The 17,203-nt window shown below is 36.3% G+C and overlaps 1 protein-coding gene across 3 annotated transcripts; it reads left to right on the top strand.

The window, feature by feature from the left end:
- Positions 1-5,215: 5,215 nt before the first annotated feature.
- On the top strand, positions 5,216-13,376 carry LOC133900657 (replication factor A protein 1-like). 3 transcript variants are annotated; one of them, XM_062341998.1, is made up of 11 exons: positions 5,216-5,371; positions 10,065-10,208; positions 10,313-10,586; positions 10,676-10,775; positions 11,330-11,545; positions 11,644-11,764; positions 11,860-12,017; positions 12,104-12,482; positions 12,574-12,638; positions 12,733-12,856; positions 13,133-13,376. In XM_062341998.1, the coding sequence occupies exons 2-10, from the start codon at positions 10,065-10,067 to the stop codon at positions 12,839-12,841; spliced, it is 1,566 nt and encodes a 521-aa protein (XP_062197982.1). In that variant the 5' UTR covers positions 5,216-5,371; the 3' UTR covers positions 12,842-12,856; positions 13,133-13,376. The 3 variants fall into 3 exon arrangements, 2 of the variants coding, with proteins under 2 accessions (XP_062197982.1, XP_062197913.1); XM_062341929.1 differs by having other exon boundaries at positions 13,139-13,376; XR_009906582.1 differs by lacking the exons at positions 5,216-5,371; positions 10,676-10,775; positions 11,330-11,545; ... (4 more) ...; positions 12,733-12,856; positions 13,133-13,376 and having other exon boundaries at positions 5,378-10,208; positions 10,313-10,451.
- The last annotated feature ends 3,827 nt before the right edge of the window (positions 13,377-17,203 follow it).

The raw sequence follows: 17,203 nt of genomic DNA on the forward strand, positions 1-17,203 counted from the left end.
TACTCTCTGACACATGAGGAGAGAAAGACACTGTGCAAGTGCTTATGTGGGGTGAGTACTGATTAGTTACTCATCCAACATCAAGAAACTAGTCTCGATGAAAGATTTGAAGCTAATCAGCATGAAGTCTCACGATTGTCATGTGATGATGACGCATATGCTCCCTATTACAATTAGGGGTATCAAGCCAGGATACATAAAGATGATCATCACACTGTTGTATCACTTCTTCAATGCAATTGCTGAGAAGGTGATCGATGCTGAAAAAATGGATGCTCTACATAGTTACTTGGTAGAGACTCTGTGCCAACTTGAAATGTGCTTCCATCCATCCTTTTTCGATGTCATGTTACACCTCTTGGTTCACATCGTGAATGAGATAATTTCACTGAGCCGTGTATTCTTACATCATACGTATGTGTTGAGTGTTACATGGGCATTCTCAAGGGCTATGCATGAAATCGTGCTCACCCAGAGGGTTCCATGATCGAGGGCTATAGTATCGAGGATGTCGTTGAGTGTTGCATCGATTACATAAAAGATGCTAAACCGATTGGTGTACCTGTATCTTGACATGAGGAGAGGTTGTCTGGGAGAGGGACCAAAGGAAAGAAAAGTTTCATCGATCATGATTACAAAACAGTGGAAGAAGCACATTTCACCATCTTGTAGCAACTATAGATAGTGGCGTCGTACGTCGAGCAACACCTGAATGAGCTTTACACAGAAAATCAAGGCCGGTCATATGATTGGATCTTGAAAGAGCTCAAGCGTCGCTTCACCAGATCAATGGGTACACGTAGATAAAAAAATATGAAAATATTGGCTTGTGGACCATCAAATTTAGTTACGTCATGGCAAGCGTATGATATTAATGGGTACACATTTTATACCAAAGAAAATGAAAAGATGAGCACGGCCTAAAACAGCGGTGTTCTAACAGAAGCCTATGACACAATAGGGGAAAATCACCTGCTATGGGTTTATAGATGAAATTTGAGAACTCGACTATGGAGTGAATCTACAGATCCTCATATTTCGGTGCAAATGGGTCAAACACCCAAATGGTGTGCCGATGGACAACTACAGATTCACAAATATTGACCTTAGTATTGTAGGCCACAAAGATGACTCGTGAGTACTCGCTAATCACGTCGCACAGGTTTCCTATACAATCGACCCCGCGAATGAAAAGAATCACATAGTTGTTTCTGAAAAATAAAGGATTATCGGAGTTGAGAATGTGGAGGATGAGGAAAAATACAATCAGTTCGATGACATGCCACCTTTCGGAGATCCAAAAAAGATCAAACTTGTAGAAGCAACCCTCGATAGATCTGTGATGCCTTACACACGCCTCTTGATGGTGTAGAAAAAATAGTTCAATGCAAATAGTGCCATGTTATGTAACTTAGTTTCCAATGTGATATTCATGTTATGTAACTTAATTTCCAATATGATATTTATGCTATGTAACTTAATTTTCAATGTGACATTCATGTTATATAATTTAATTTCCAATGTGATTATTGATTACCAAAAGTGACAAAAATAATAATGATTAATACAATTGTCTAAAACATTTTATTTAAAATCAGTTCCACATGCGGTTCATTAAGAAAACCACTTGTGAGAATCCATTTCTACATGCGGTACATTAAGTCAACCGCCTGTGGAAATCATTTCCACAGTCGGTTCGTTAAGTCAACTGCCTGTGAATATCATTTTCACAGGCGGTTCGTTAAGTCAACCGCCTCTGAAAATGGATTTCCACAAGCGGTTTACTTAACGAATCACTTGTGGAAATATTTCTATATATAGGTTAGCGCTTAGCCCTGAAACCCTATCCCATTGACGAACACTCATAATGCAGTCAACATGCCTCGAACCCTAACAGCTGCCGACTCCAGCCGCCTCCTCCCTACCCACCACCTCCTCCCCTGACTCTGGCTACCTCCTCCCCAACCCACGCTCCCTGGCCCGCACTCCTCCATGACTCCGGCTGCCTCCTCCCTGACTCTGGCCGCCTCCTCCCAAGCCTGTGCTCCTCCCGAATCCGGTCGCCTCCTCCCGACCCGCGCTCCCCGACCTGCGCTCCTCCATGACTCTGGCTGCCTCCTCCTCGACTTTGGTCGCCCCTCCCTAACTCTAGCCATCTCCTCCCTGACGACGACCACCGAAGCTATTATGAGTATCCACCCTCTCCCAGCCAACCCATCATAGCCGGTGCTCCGATCGAGCCATGTGATGTCCCTCCCGCCTTCTCTGTGTGATGCTGACCACCGTGCCGCTATGATTCCCGGCCATCATGCCACTGTGATTCCCGGGCATTTTTGTTGCATAGGAATTTTTCTTTAAAGTTACTTTGCAATGGATAATCTCTCATTTAATTATCCAATTTGAATTTTAGTTCAAATGCATTCAAACACAAGACCACAATTTCCAGGAATAATACTCAAGACGTTTGAGATTCTGAAATGACATGCAATAAACTTGGTAGGCTTTTGCTTGGAATTACTATGAAGACAAGGCATTAAAATTTTGAAATCTAGAATTCAACGAATCCTCGAGAAAAATACAAACTTGCATGCGTTTCACCAAACATGTACAATCACTCAGTTACTGGAGATTAGGAGTCTGGATAGTATGGTTTCACCTTAAGCACATTAGTGTTTTCTTCGCCTCCATCGATTTCTAAATTTACATTAAACCTACTTGTCGTTCAAACTAGTTAGAAATTTTTTAGGTAAAGCTCATATAGCTAACAAAATGATAAATATTGTAGTTCATGTGAACCATATTATCCTAACTTAGCTTCGCTCCGAGCGGTAAGGTAGTGTTGGATGGGTCCAGAGGCTATATGGATCGCCAAGCTCTTGTTTAAAGCAAACTAATCTAATGTAACCATTAGAGCGATAAAAAGTTGTATTATTGAAATTTTCAAGAGAAAAGGATTTACCACCGTTTATGAGTAAACTCACTAGAAAGATGGCGCAACGTTGCTAAATGTTCCAACCACTGTTGTTGCTCTAGCCACTGTTGTTGTTCTAGGACTGCGAGTTCTAGCCACTGTTGTTGCTCTAGGACTGTGAGTTCATCCTCATTCTCAGATCCTTTCTATACTTAATAATGCTACTACTACTATACTTCTGTCCGTTCAAGTTGTCTTGTTTTATTTCTTCAAGTACAGTTAGCCACGTTTTGTTAACTCCTCATGAATACCTAACATTGTTTTTCTTTTGCATTTAGGTTCTTCTTCTTTGATGAGTTGACTGGCTTTGAGATCAATGTGTTCCGGTTTAGTGTACATCAATTAAGTATGATATTTCTTATTTAACCCTTCACTAAGTCCAGGAAATGCTAAAAGCATATATGTTCTGGTGGTAAAATTTTTGCTTCTCTTCCATCCCTTCTTCAAGCTGCTACCTCACGCACAGGGAGAGAAGAAGAAATCACGGTATTTGGAGGCAAAAGTGAAAAAGGGCAAGTTTCCTGTGTGGAATCGATGCTATTCCTCATTCAAAAGATCCGATTCGCAGCTCATCCAAAATAAAATGGGAGATATAATGAAGCTTTTACCGGTAGATCAGTCAGATTGGACAAAAATCCGTTGGGACACAGCTTGATTTATTCTATTTTTCTTCTTCCCTCGTTCTTCTTCCTTCATCCTCTATGGAAGCAACAATTCTACCAGCGGCTGTGTGAGGCGAGGATGTGGTACTGTCCGGACCTACGGCTGGTAGTGCTGCAGCTGATGCCAGGGAGCTATGAAGACGCAGCATATATGTCAATGCTAGAGACCTTTGTCTTTGAGAAGCAAAATAGCAGTAGCAGGGACCAATTCTACCAGCTTCTTAATAGCATCTGATGTATTCCTTTTTGCAAGCACCTAAGATATTTCCCGAACAACACATATGTAATTATCATTGCACTTGACTCAAAATATACGGGAGGTTGCTATCCAGTGAATGCTCCGTATAGGAGTGTACAAACAGAGTATACATATGATGCAGTGGTACCAAGAACCACTAGCACATCTATGTTTATAGAGCAATGTCTCAGAGCCCTACAAGCCGCTACATAGAACCGTTGGCCGACAACAAACTATGCATTGCTTACCAATATCCACTTCAGCAAATCCCCCATAAGAAATGGTCCCAAATTGATGATTAATGCAGATTACTCAATCGACAGGAAGAGGAAAGCAGCCTTGATCATGATTTTGATATCTGCATTTTTTCTTTATATCCATTGTCTAGATTTTCCTACGGTGTGTAGTGTAGTGCTGGGGAAGCAGAGAATACTTCCATGCCTGTTATATGGTTAGTTAGGAAGAGGAAAGCAGCTTTGATCATGATTTTGATATCTGCATTTTTTCTTTATATCCATTGTCTAGATTTTCCTATGGTGTGTAGTGTAGTGCTGGGGAAGCAGAGAATACTTCCATGCCTGTTATATGGTTAGTTAGATAATTTATTGCCCTATATTAATTGTAGAAGGGTCTGACTATTTCTCAAGTGCTTGACACCAACTTTTTTTTTTCTCAGACATGGTTCTAAGCTATTGGACCAACACTGACAGCCTCAACCCATAAGTAGTATAATGATTGTGAATGGATTAGAATAGTATAATATGTTATGTAAGTTAATGTTTGATATATAGAGTACATGGTAAAAATGTTATGTAATATAAAAATAATATCTAAATTTACATTGGTTTGTGAAGAAACAGTGGATATTATCATAAGTGGTTATATGGAAAAGTAGATAGTATCCTAAGACCAGCTCTTATCCTGAAGAGGTGAAGAAGCAAAATGCAAAATTCAGTTGTTGCAGTAAAGTCCCCTTTGACTCTTCCTTCATAACTACCAGTTACAGGCTTTGGCCATTTGAAATATGATTGCCATGCCCTCTGTGCCACATGGGCCAGTTTTAGGAATGCAATCACTTAACCCAGATTTTGGTAGTATTGGAGGATAAAAAAACATTTACTAATCAGAAAGAAAAATCAACTGCTAACAGATTTTATCTCTTCCTAATGCAGCCAAACATTACTGATTGTGAACATTAATATAGGTAAAAGCATCTCCATTGATCATATGAAAATAATGGTCGTCATTAAAAGGCACAGTCATGGACTTGCGAAGATATATTTCTAAAACTTTTACTGACGTACCGCATATTTTCGTTCTGATATTTATTTTATTATATATTGTTAATTTAGACAGATTTAAATACATTCTCTTCCTAATTATAAATTATCTCTTTTAAGTGCTACAAGCGTATATTTTTTATATCTAACTCTATATTCTACTTAATATGACAGCATTGTATACAGCTACAAGTGAGGAGAATCATAGCAGAATTACAAGGTAAGACCAATAGAACCTAACAATTATTTAATTTCCTTTTTAAACTTAGATTATTACGTACATATGTGGATTACAATGTAATATTTGTTCATCTTTAGTTATCTTCTTTGTTTGCTGATTGTATAATATGTATCTAACTGGGTTTCCCTTTTTCTGCATATATATTATATCAAAATGCAAATATAGTCTCAAATATGGTACGCAATAAAAAACAAAAAATATTATCCCCATATTTTAATACCGAGTACAATGAAAACATTGTAAAAAGACGAGGAACTGAATTAAAAAAAACAATATGTCTTTCTCCATGACAAGAAAATGCGGAGAATTTGGTACTACACATATCCAACAAGTAAAAGAATCGTACAGTGAAAGATCATATTACGGACTGGCAAAATATATTTGTAGATATTGTGGTGCCTCCTTTTGGTTTGAAGAACGGGTTAAACGGGAATCAACATCTAGAACAAATAATATAGTATATAACCTATGTTGTAAAGGAGGTAAAATACGCATTCCACCTTTTAAACCTCCTCCTTTGATGCTTGCACATCTACTTGATTACAGAGGTGGTGCAACATCAAAGAAATTCTTGGAAAAAATAAGACAATATAATAGTTTATTCGCATTTACATCTATGGGAGCAAATATTGACAAAAATATAAATAATGGAGTAGGACCATATGTATTCCGTATAAACGGACAAGTACACCATCGAATTGGATCATTGTTACCAAAAGAAAACGACATACCAAGATATGCAGCATTATATGTATATGATACACAAAATGAAATATCGAATCGAATACGAGCTCTAACACAAGAAGATCCTGATGAGGCTGATATTAATCCAATAATTGTCCATGGTTTAAAGGAAATGCTAGATACATGTAACCCATTAGTAAAAAAATTCCGTCTAGCACGTGATCTAATAAATGAATACAAAGGAATAGATATAAGCATACGGATAATAGGATCAGACAAAAAAGGACCAGTACAATATGAAATGCCAAATCAAGATGGCCTTGCCATACTGGTTGTAGGTGACCAAACATTAGATAATTTCAAGCGCGACATCATAGTAAGTAGTAAATCAAAGGGTCTACAACGAATTTCAAATCTTCATCCAGCCTATATGCCTCTACAATATCCATTGTTATTTCCATACGGGGAAAGAGGTTACCAATTGGGTATCTATTATTATGACACAAGTAATTCCGCAAAGAAAAAACGAACTCGTGTAACAATGCAAGACTTCTTTCGATATCATGTGCATTATAAAAAGGGACAACCAAATCCATATCTGTGTTATGGAAGGTTATCTAAACAAGTTGTTGTGGATGCTCGTATTTCCATAGATGATGATAGACTTCAATATATAGCTAAAAACCAAGATAAATTAAGGATAGAGTACTTACAAGGCATAGTCGATGCTGTAGAAAAAGGACTTCAAAAGGGTGAAGACGTCGGAAAAAGAACACTATTACCTTCAAGTCACACTGGATGCCGACGCTATATGGTGCAAAATTATCATGATGGAATAGCAATATGCTGTGTTTATGGTGCTCCAGATTTTTTTGTTACATTTACATGTAACCCAAGGTGGGCTGAAATACTTGAATCATTAGAATTTGGCCAACAACCAAATGATCGGTCTGATATAATAGTTAGAGTTTTTCATATGAAGCTTGAAGAGTTACTAAGCGATATTAAATCAGGAAAAATATTTGGGAAAATTTGTGCTATACTATACTCAATAGAATTTCAAAAAAGAGGTCTACCCCATGTACATATTCTTGTATGGATATGTAAAAATGGTAAAGAAATAACATATGAAGTAATAGACCAATACATATCAGCAGAGATACCAGATCCTGAACAAGATCCACTCGGATACATCCTCGTAGCAGAACATATGTTGCATGGTCCATGTGGTGATACAAACCCAAATTGCCCATGTATGAAAAACGGCACATGCTCAAAGTTTTATCCAAAAGAATTCCAAAATGAAACGACAACCGATGAAAATGGATTTGCAATATATAAACGACGTCATACAGGAATCTATATTAACAAGGGTAAACACGATTTAGATAACAGATGGGTTGTACCATACAATATATACTTGCTGAAAAAATATCAAGCTCACATCAACATAGAATATTGCAATAAAACGAGAGTTCTAAAATATTTATGCAAATATGTTAATAAAGGTCCTGACAAAGCAAAAATAATTTTCGAACAGATAAAAATGGGACAAGATGTAGCTACAAATGAGGAAAATAAAAAAAAGGATGAAATAAAAGAATATTTAGAATGTAGATATATATGTGACCAAGACGCTCTTTGGAGAATCTATGGATATGACATATATGGTCATAACCCTGCTGTTGAACGACTTCCAGTACATCTACCTGTGATGAATAACATTACATTTGACAAAAATACTCAACTAAAAAAAATTATAGAGGATCCAAGACAAAGAAAAACAATGTTAACAGAGTGGTTCATAGCTAACCAAATTTATCCTGAGGGACATGAACTTACATATTGTGACTTCCCAACAAAGTGGACCTGGAACACAAAAGATCGTAAATGGATCAAAAGAACACACGGAACTAAAATAGGAAGATTATATTATGTAAATCCAATGGAAGGTGAAAGATTTTATTTGCGTATGCTTCTTATGATTGTGAAAGGAGCCAGAAATTATGATGAAATTAGAATATACAAAGGAATTGCATATAATACATTTAAAGAAACATGCGGAGCACGTGGGCTTCTAAATGATGACCATGAATGGTATAAGACTTTTCAAGAAGCTGCAACATGGGCTACATCAAACCAATTACGTCAATTATTTGTTACAATGTTACTTTTCTGTGGAATGGAAAAAGAGGAATTTTTTTTGAGGATAATTGGAGATTGATGGCCAATGATATCGAATACCAATCACAACAACAATACCCAGGGATCAATATACTTATGAAAGACATTGAACTAAAAGATTTGGTTCTACAACATATAGAGTACCTACTATCAAGAAATGGGATTAAAATAGACAGGTTCAACTTACCCGCCATGTCAAATATATATAGACCCCAATATGTAAATCGATTAATAGAAGAGGAGTTAAACTATGATATTAAATCATTAACTGAAGATGCCACGAGATTATACGCCAACTTGAACAAGAAACAAAAACATGCATTCCATATTATTGTACAACAAGTTATAGATAACTTACATGGTTTTTATTTTGTTTCTGGATATGGAGGGACCGGAAAAACATTTTTATGGAACGCAATAGTCTCTTATTTAAGATCGAGGAAAAAATAGTACTAGCAGTAGCATCATCGGGAGTAGCCTCATTGTTATTACCAAATGGGAGAACAGCACACTCAAGATTTAAAATACCTGTTGACATAGATGATACATGTACATGTGATATCAAACGTGGCACTATGCTTGCAGAATTACTAATTGCTACATCACTTATAATTTGGGATGAAGCTATGATGACAGATAAAAAATGCTTAGAAGCTCTAGACAATACACTTCGTGATATTATGCAACCCATAAAGAAGAAAGCAAAATCGATACCATTTGGTGGTAAAGTAATAGTACTAGGCGGAGACATAAGACAAATTTTACCAGTAGTTGAAAATAGTTCTCGAATACAAATTATCGAAGCATCTATAATCAAATCACAATTGTGGAAATGTGTACATGTTTTACATCTCACAGAAAATATGAGATTAAAACAACATACACAAGATACCGCTTTAATAAATGAATTATCAACATTTAATCAATGGATCCTAGATCTTGGTAATGGACAATTACCAACAAAAGCTAGAGAGACAGAGAATGAACCTACATGGATTAAAATACCAGAAGAGTTTTTGATCATAACCTCTGAACCAAGGATCCCAACTTTGGTTAATACTATATATCCAGAGTTTATTAAAAACTATAACAACCATGAATATATCAAAGAACGAGCTATTCTTTCACCAACAAATGAAACAGTTGATGAAGTTAATGATTACATGGTTTCACTATTACCAAGTGTTGAACATGAATACTTAAGCGCTGACAGTATTTCCCGCTCTTTTGACATAGTAAATGACGCAAATATATTATACCCTATTGAATATTTGAATTCACTTAATACAAATAATTTTCCACAACATAGAATAGTACTGAAAAATGGCGTCCCAATTATGTTACTGCGAAATCTAGACCAAAGTATCGGTTTATGCAATGGAACGAGGCTCATAGTTTCAAAACTAGGAGATAACGTCATAGAGGCTACCATTATAACGGGTTCTAATATAAACAACAAAGTATGCATCCCTAGAATAAACCTCACCACAAGGGGGCCTAAATGGCCATTCTTGCTAAATCGACGTCAATTTCCAATAAAAGTTTGCTATGCAATGACTATAAATAAAAGTCAAGGACAAACATTGAAAAATGTAGGTGTATACTTGAAAAAACCAGTATTTACACATGGCCAATTATATGTAGCTGTATCACGAGTAACATCAAGGCATGGACTAAAAATACTAATTGAAAACGAAGATGGCACATGTGGTAATGAAACGAGAAATACAGTATACCACGAAGTTTTCAAATACATCTAACATACAGGTATCCAATTGGTTATTCTTGGCCAATCTTTTTCCAGATGCCCTACAACCTATTGTCAGATATAAACCCTTCGAGCATACACTGGACTATCCAAGTCAAAGTATCACGTATGTGGGAGTTTCATGGTAACACTGACGAAGGACCTATTAAGCATCTCGATTTGATCCTTCTTGATGAAAAGGTAATTATATTTGCAGATTCACGATATGTTTTTTATCTGTTTTAGCTTTATTTCCAAATATTGTGTAATATACACTTATTCTTTTCTTTTACTCCTCTCACCAGAACAATGCTATGTATGCGGAGATACCACCTGATGCTATCTCCATATTAAAACCAAAGCTCAATGAAGGAATGGTGGCGGTAATAAAAAAGTTCTTGGTTGAAAGGGCGAAAACCCGTTTCAAAGCAGTTGATGCTCCCTACATGATCAAAATGAACAGGCTAACTAATATCAACAAGACTGGTACATATCCACCAACATTTCCAGAGTACACTTTCAGGCTGACACCATTTCATAAGCTCAATGAATATGTGAATGTTGATGAGAAATTTCATGGTACGCACCTTCTACATCTTAAATCTTTTAATTTCTGCATTATTAACACACACAAAAAAAACTGCATAACCCCTTCAAAATACATGCAGATGTCATTGGACAAGTTACAGCAGTTTCTAATAGTGCTGTTGTGAGGGTAAGCAAAGATAGACATCAAACTAAACGTGTTTTGAAACTACAAGATCTCAGGTATATTGTTACAATTCATTCTTTGTATATTCTGCAGACCTATGCATATTTTTCCATTTATTACTACGAATACAAAAATAGTTATTTGTGCAAAATTTCACTTGGCAACAGCATATCCTACATTATTTTGTATTGCACAAGGTATTTATTATGCCCATCATTCGAAATATCATCTATTATTCTGAACAAAGTACAAAATAGGATATAGGCGTGTCCAATACCGTAAAAAAGTTACCACACTCTGGTTTCCTAAGTGCCTCAACATATCAGAACCATAAAAAAACTATTTAAGCTGCTAACTCATTCTTCCTCTTCCTTTGTCCATCCCTTCTTCAAGCTGCCAACTCATACACATGGATAAAAAAAAGAAAGTAAGTCAGTGCCATGCACTATTTTGATTAGTCTTTTACAACAAAAGCAGTCTTTTACATGAAAAAAACAATTAGTTTACTTTGACTCTAACGTCAGGAATCACTGTTTGTTCTGTCAAGCAATATTCAGCTATAACGTTATACAAGCAAATTTCTGATACAAATTTCTATTATTTATTGCAGTGAAAACACTCTTGATGTTTCATTGTGGGGTAATCGAGCATTAGAATTCAATGGAGAACAAGTGTATGAACAAGGGCAGAAGCAAGCTGTTATCGTAATCTTTGTTGGTACTCTGTATAAAAAATATGGAGGGCCACCATTTCTCAGCTGTACATCTGCATGTAGATGGTACATCAACAAGCAAATGATACCTGAAGTACAGCGCTTTTACCAGCAGTGAGTATTAAGACTAATTACAACCTTATCCCTATATACTTATTCCATTTGCAGATGCACCCAATTTACTAAAAAATTACAATTCACATTTATTTTAGGTTACCACAGCCATCTAAACCAATTGAAAAAATTACATTAGTGAGCAATGCAACTATCACAACACAGGTTCAGCCCAAGACAATAATGCAACTGAAAAAGGTTGATCCTTTTGATCAAACGGTACGGGAAAAAAATTATAAATACGATTTCAATTGTTTCTTCACAACCTTCATACGTATACTAATCTAAAAACATTTAATTTCAATTAAATGTAGGATGAAAGGTACTGTTGCACTGTCACAATCTCACGACTAACGCCAAACCAAGGATGGTTGTATGTATCATGCAGAAAGTGCAGATCTGGGACACGTCTAATTGGAGGTACTTACAAATGCAATGACACAGACTGCACTGAAGGAGATCCAGAATACAGGTTTTTAAACTTTTGTCATATTCACTTTTAGTAGAGAATTATCACTCTTATATTATCCACATGTTAAAATGAAATGCTATCTGCAGGTACAAATTATGTCTCATAGGTACTGATGGTGATGGAGATTTAGAATTTGTTCTGTTTGGTGATGTGGCACAACTGCTGATTGGAAAACCTGTTATAGTGATGAGAAACAAATATCGCAGTGATGAGATTCCTTTGGAGATACAAAACATTGTTGGACAAAAATTCACATTTGTTGTAAGAATCTCTGCAAAGAAGTTCATTAGAAACCCCAATGCTGACCCATCGTTCGAAGTTATATATATTGCTGAACAGTTTGGCAAGCAAGACCTTAATCTACAAATAAATATGAATCAGCCACCAAGTACCTCAACTCCACTGCAAGTGACCAAGGATTTACCACCACTAATGCCAATAACAGATAATACAATAGGTGCCAAGGTAAAGAACAGTACCAATATATTATATATCATATACTACTTATTTTCCTTATCTTATTTATCTACACTTAAATATTTATGGTTATATCCAGGAAGATAAGGCCCAAGATAATAATCTCGAAATACCATTTGACCCTATGGACATAGAGGACAATCAGTAAGCTATACACTTATATGCATGTTTTATTTCCATACTTCCCACTATGCACAAAAGAAACTTAATATTTATATATTACATCTATGATACATAGACGACTTTTCGATGATGGAACGGGAAAAAAAAGAGCTTTTGAAGATATTGAGGATAGTCCATCAGGATCTACTATGAAAGCAAAAAGTAAATCTTCAAAAACCAAGTAAACCTACCTCAAGCAGGTAAAATAAAGTAATTTGTTGCTTCATATAATATCTACAACAGACTACTATTTCCAAAAATGTATTCACATTTGTATTTAACTATGTTGTTTGCTTCCTGATATAGTTGTTTTTATACTTATTGTTTGTCGTGTTAGTCAATTGAATGCCTAAATACACATCAAGTTGAATACAGTATTTTTCCCCATATTTACCAAATCTTGTATGCATGTAACTAGAGTTCTCCCATTCTTTTTTTCCCAATAATATTTAGTATCTAAAGTCAGGATCACAAAGATGCAGGGATACCAAGGACTTTGCAAGCTTTTGCACTTGTGTATTACACTACGAGCAACTGTGTTGGTACTACATGGACTTCCAGACTTAATTCCTATACAACCAAATATTCAGGATGAGCTCTTTGATCTGCTCAACATGTCCTACAACTACTTAGCTATATTTTAGAATAACAGGAACAAGATGTTCCTTTGGAATCTATAATCATCTATGTAAAGCTATGTGTATATATATCTTTTTATATCTACTGAACCTGTACCATGTACCTTTTAAGTTTTTTTTTCTCTATATCCCGCTGCATGTCAAACTCATGAACTATGTTCTATCTAGATGTTTCAGCAATTTGCACTTTATCATACAACCTGGATATGTAGCATAACAACATTGTCAATAAAGTCCTACAAGAAAAAGGAGTCTACCAGAGAAAAGACCGCAATATGCTAGCATCGTTGGCCATCAAACATGCGCGCCAACGGCGCGCTACCATTCTAGTTTTAACTAAGGTTGCAACACTTAGCTTAGAAAAATTTGAATGCCCCTGGTCCTATAATACAGCCTGCTAAATAATGAAATGAAGGAAATAGATTTATCTCTTCATTTGGTTGATAGCTATAGATTCTGTGATTTTGCCAAGCTTCGATATTGATGCTCATCTCATCATCTGCGAAAATAAATCTTAAGAATGACTAATATTTACTAATTAATATTCATGCTTACAATTTACAACATTGCTCGAGATCCTTAGCACAATCAATAACTAATATTGTTCTAGCACAATCATTTGGTTTCCTGCTTTGCCTCTAATATTGTTCTTAACACAGTCAATAACTAATGCCATAGTTAAGGACTTCTTAATCCTGAAGCTATTTTTCTTTCTACCTATCTATCATTCTTTATGGTATATTCAGTGGAGAGCAAAAACTGATGGATTTTGTAAAAAAAAAAAGATCAGATTAATTATGTTCGACATATTAATAGCTACTCTTTCGCTCTTCACCAATTGCCTTAGCTCTTCCTACGAAGAGAACAAGAGGATAGTGTTCCAGTTATATAAGGAAAAACACATAGGGCTTGTTTTGGATTGACGCACACAGTCATCCCGCTAAACATGGGCATTGACCGGGTGTTGCATGGGTGGCTGTTTGATTGAGCGCTAATTATTGGCTCACTCAGACCTGTGTTAGTTCACACAATTTATTTTTGCATTCATACGCAGATGAACCGATGGTGCTAAAATCGCTCGTCAATCTTAAACGAGCCAACATTTTGACGGAGCTAGGCAGGACTCATAAGATGTCTAGTTGCGAATTTCATAATTACATACAGCACAACAGTGAAGCTGTATAGAAGACTTGTACCTCAGAAGGAGCACTCTGATCTAACCAACCAAGTTCATTCATGGTCTCCATCTCGCTGAAATCCTTCAGTAGATTTTCTTGTTTGATGTAGTACTTTGCGACTTTCCTTTGCTTCCCTGAAATTTAGGATCTGAATAGTCAGAGATGGTACTTTTCTTGTTTCTTGTAGTACTTTGCGACTTTCCTTTGCTTCCCTGAAATTTAGGATCTGAATAGTCAGAGATGGTACGGACAGAACGCAAGGAAAAGCATTGATCAACCAACAATAACTTCGAAACTTTTTCAACAAAGGGTTAACAGCCCCTGTATCTCCTTGTATCAAGAAAACACAAATAAAGGCCACCATCTGTTACGCCATTCCTGTCTAGCCACAGGAGTCAGTTAAGACTATAGATGTATTTTGGATGTGTTTGATTGTCTGTATGGCTCAATCTGTATGAGTTGAGATAGTCTGAGTTGAGTCAAACTTGAAAAATACAATAGAGTCTGTTTGGTTGGCTGTATGTCTTAGCCTGACTGAAAAGAAATTATGTTAGGTTGCCTACATGAGTATATGTTGTATTATAAAAAAACTCACTTTTTTACTAAATAACCTAGGATTTAAAATATTTTTATAAATTAGTACGTCGCAGGATAAGAATATTAGTGAATTTTTTATGATTTTTAGAGAATTTTAATTAAATATTAACTTAGGTTTTTTTTTTCAAACTAATTAAAATGGGTTGCTAATGAGCTCTAGTTTGCTAAAAAATATTTAGATTTTTTAGACCTCTCTCGTACCTCTAAATAAAATCAAAAGTTAAATAAAAAAATTATGTATACAGTACTTTTGCATCTCGCCAGCCAAACCCGCGGAAACAGCCGATTCCGACGTACACGCTGAGCCAGGATGGGCGGATGCGCGTGCATGGGCGAATGCAGTCTCGAGCGGCAGTACCGGCAACCAAACACGGAGCGAACGGCCGGCGCCTGCACACGTGGAGCCAGGCCGGCGCACGTGCAGGCATCCAAACACGTCCTTTGAGATTGAAGCCACTAGAAAGTTAAGTATAAAACATAGCCAGAGCTAAAAATAGTACATCAACCAACAGTGGCTTTGGAAGTTAAAACAAGGACTTGTCATGATCGGTTTATATATATACACATATTGTATATTTATTATGTGTCTAAGTGTACTGTAGTTCACTGTTGCACCACCCCGCAGTTATGATTCAAAAATAGTATAGTTGCGACTCACAAGATAGGTCAGTTACTACAAATATATATAGTCATAACTGGGTACCTTATCTAGAATTATGCACTTTTTTGTCATGTGATCGCAACTGGGTCACCTCTGCGTACACCCCCAGTTACGATCTAAAAAGTAGTATAGTTGCTATCGTAACGGACTTTTTTGTTATGTGATCGTAACTTAACTATCTGTGCTGTCGTAACTGACTATTTTCTTAGTCGTAACTGTGATCGCAACTAGGTCATCTCTACGCATACCCCAGTTACGATCCAAAAAGTAGTATAGTCGTAATTGTAACTTAGTTGCTATCGTAACTTTTTTTTTTATGTGAACGTAACTGAACTATTTTTGCTGTCATAACTGACTATTTTCTTAGTCGTAATTGGGGGTGGTGCAGCAGTAAACTACAATATTTCTCGTAATTATACATTTTTTATCATATGATCGTAATTCACCTATATATGCCATTGTAACGTTGTAACTGACTAGTTTCTTAGTCGTAACTAGGGTGGTGCGAAAGAGGCTACAACAACTGAAGGTGGCGCAATGTAGTTCACTATTGTACCTAGACGCAGAATAGACTTGTCGTGTGTATGTGTGTGTGTGCGTGTGTGTGTGTGTGTATATATATATATATATATATATATATATATATATAAGGATAATATGTTGTTTGATACACACATATGATTCGAATTGATAGTATATGAGTGATAGTTTCAGTGATAGCTTCTAAGGAGGTGGAATGGGGTGTTTGAACATATAACTCATATTTACTTTTCTTATGAGGTAATGCATGAAAATAGTTTCAGTATCTACACTTAGAACTAAAAGTATTTGAGTGATACTATTTCAGTGTTCTTAGGTTGTTCATATAGCTAACAAAATGATAAAACAAAACAAACATGTAAATAAATTTGGGATAAAGATTGTTTTTTAGATCAAATTCATTGCTGGCACAAAGATTTTTTTAGATTAAATTTATCATTGGCACAAAGATTGATTGTTGCGTTTAGTTAGTGGATCTCCATTTAGATGTGCTCACAAAAAGTTTAAAAGGCATACCTTGATTCCTTTTCTTTCCTTATGCTTCTTCGCATCGTGCTTCACCGTCTGTGACTCCGGCACCTCCGCCTCCAGCGTCTGTGACTCTGGCACATTCACCTGAGCATCGGAGAGTCCCTATCATTTGTTACCCCATATGAAAATACTCTAACATCACCGGTGAAGAGGTGGCTTCTGTCCTCAAAAGCAAAGGCATCATCCACTGAGAAATCTCCAGCGAAGGGCGATCTCACGAAGAGACCGACAAAACATTAAGTACCTTTCAGTTGTATTTCTTGCCTACATCGGATGTTCCTGATAAATATGAGAATGACAAGCCATTTCTGCTATTATTTCAACTCCAAGAAGGTCTATGGGAGATGAGGAGATTCCACGAATGGTACATGAGGGCATGTCGTGTGGGGTTCTCTATAATCA

This window comes from Phragmites australis, chromosome 1, assembly GCF_958298935.1.
Source record: "Phragmites australis chromosome 1, lpPhrAust1.1, whole genome shotgun sequence".
In the NCBI taxonomy this organism is placed as follows: domain Eukaryota; kingdom Viridiplantae; phylum Streptophyta; class Magnoliopsida; order Poales; family Poaceae; genus Phragmites; species Phragmites australis.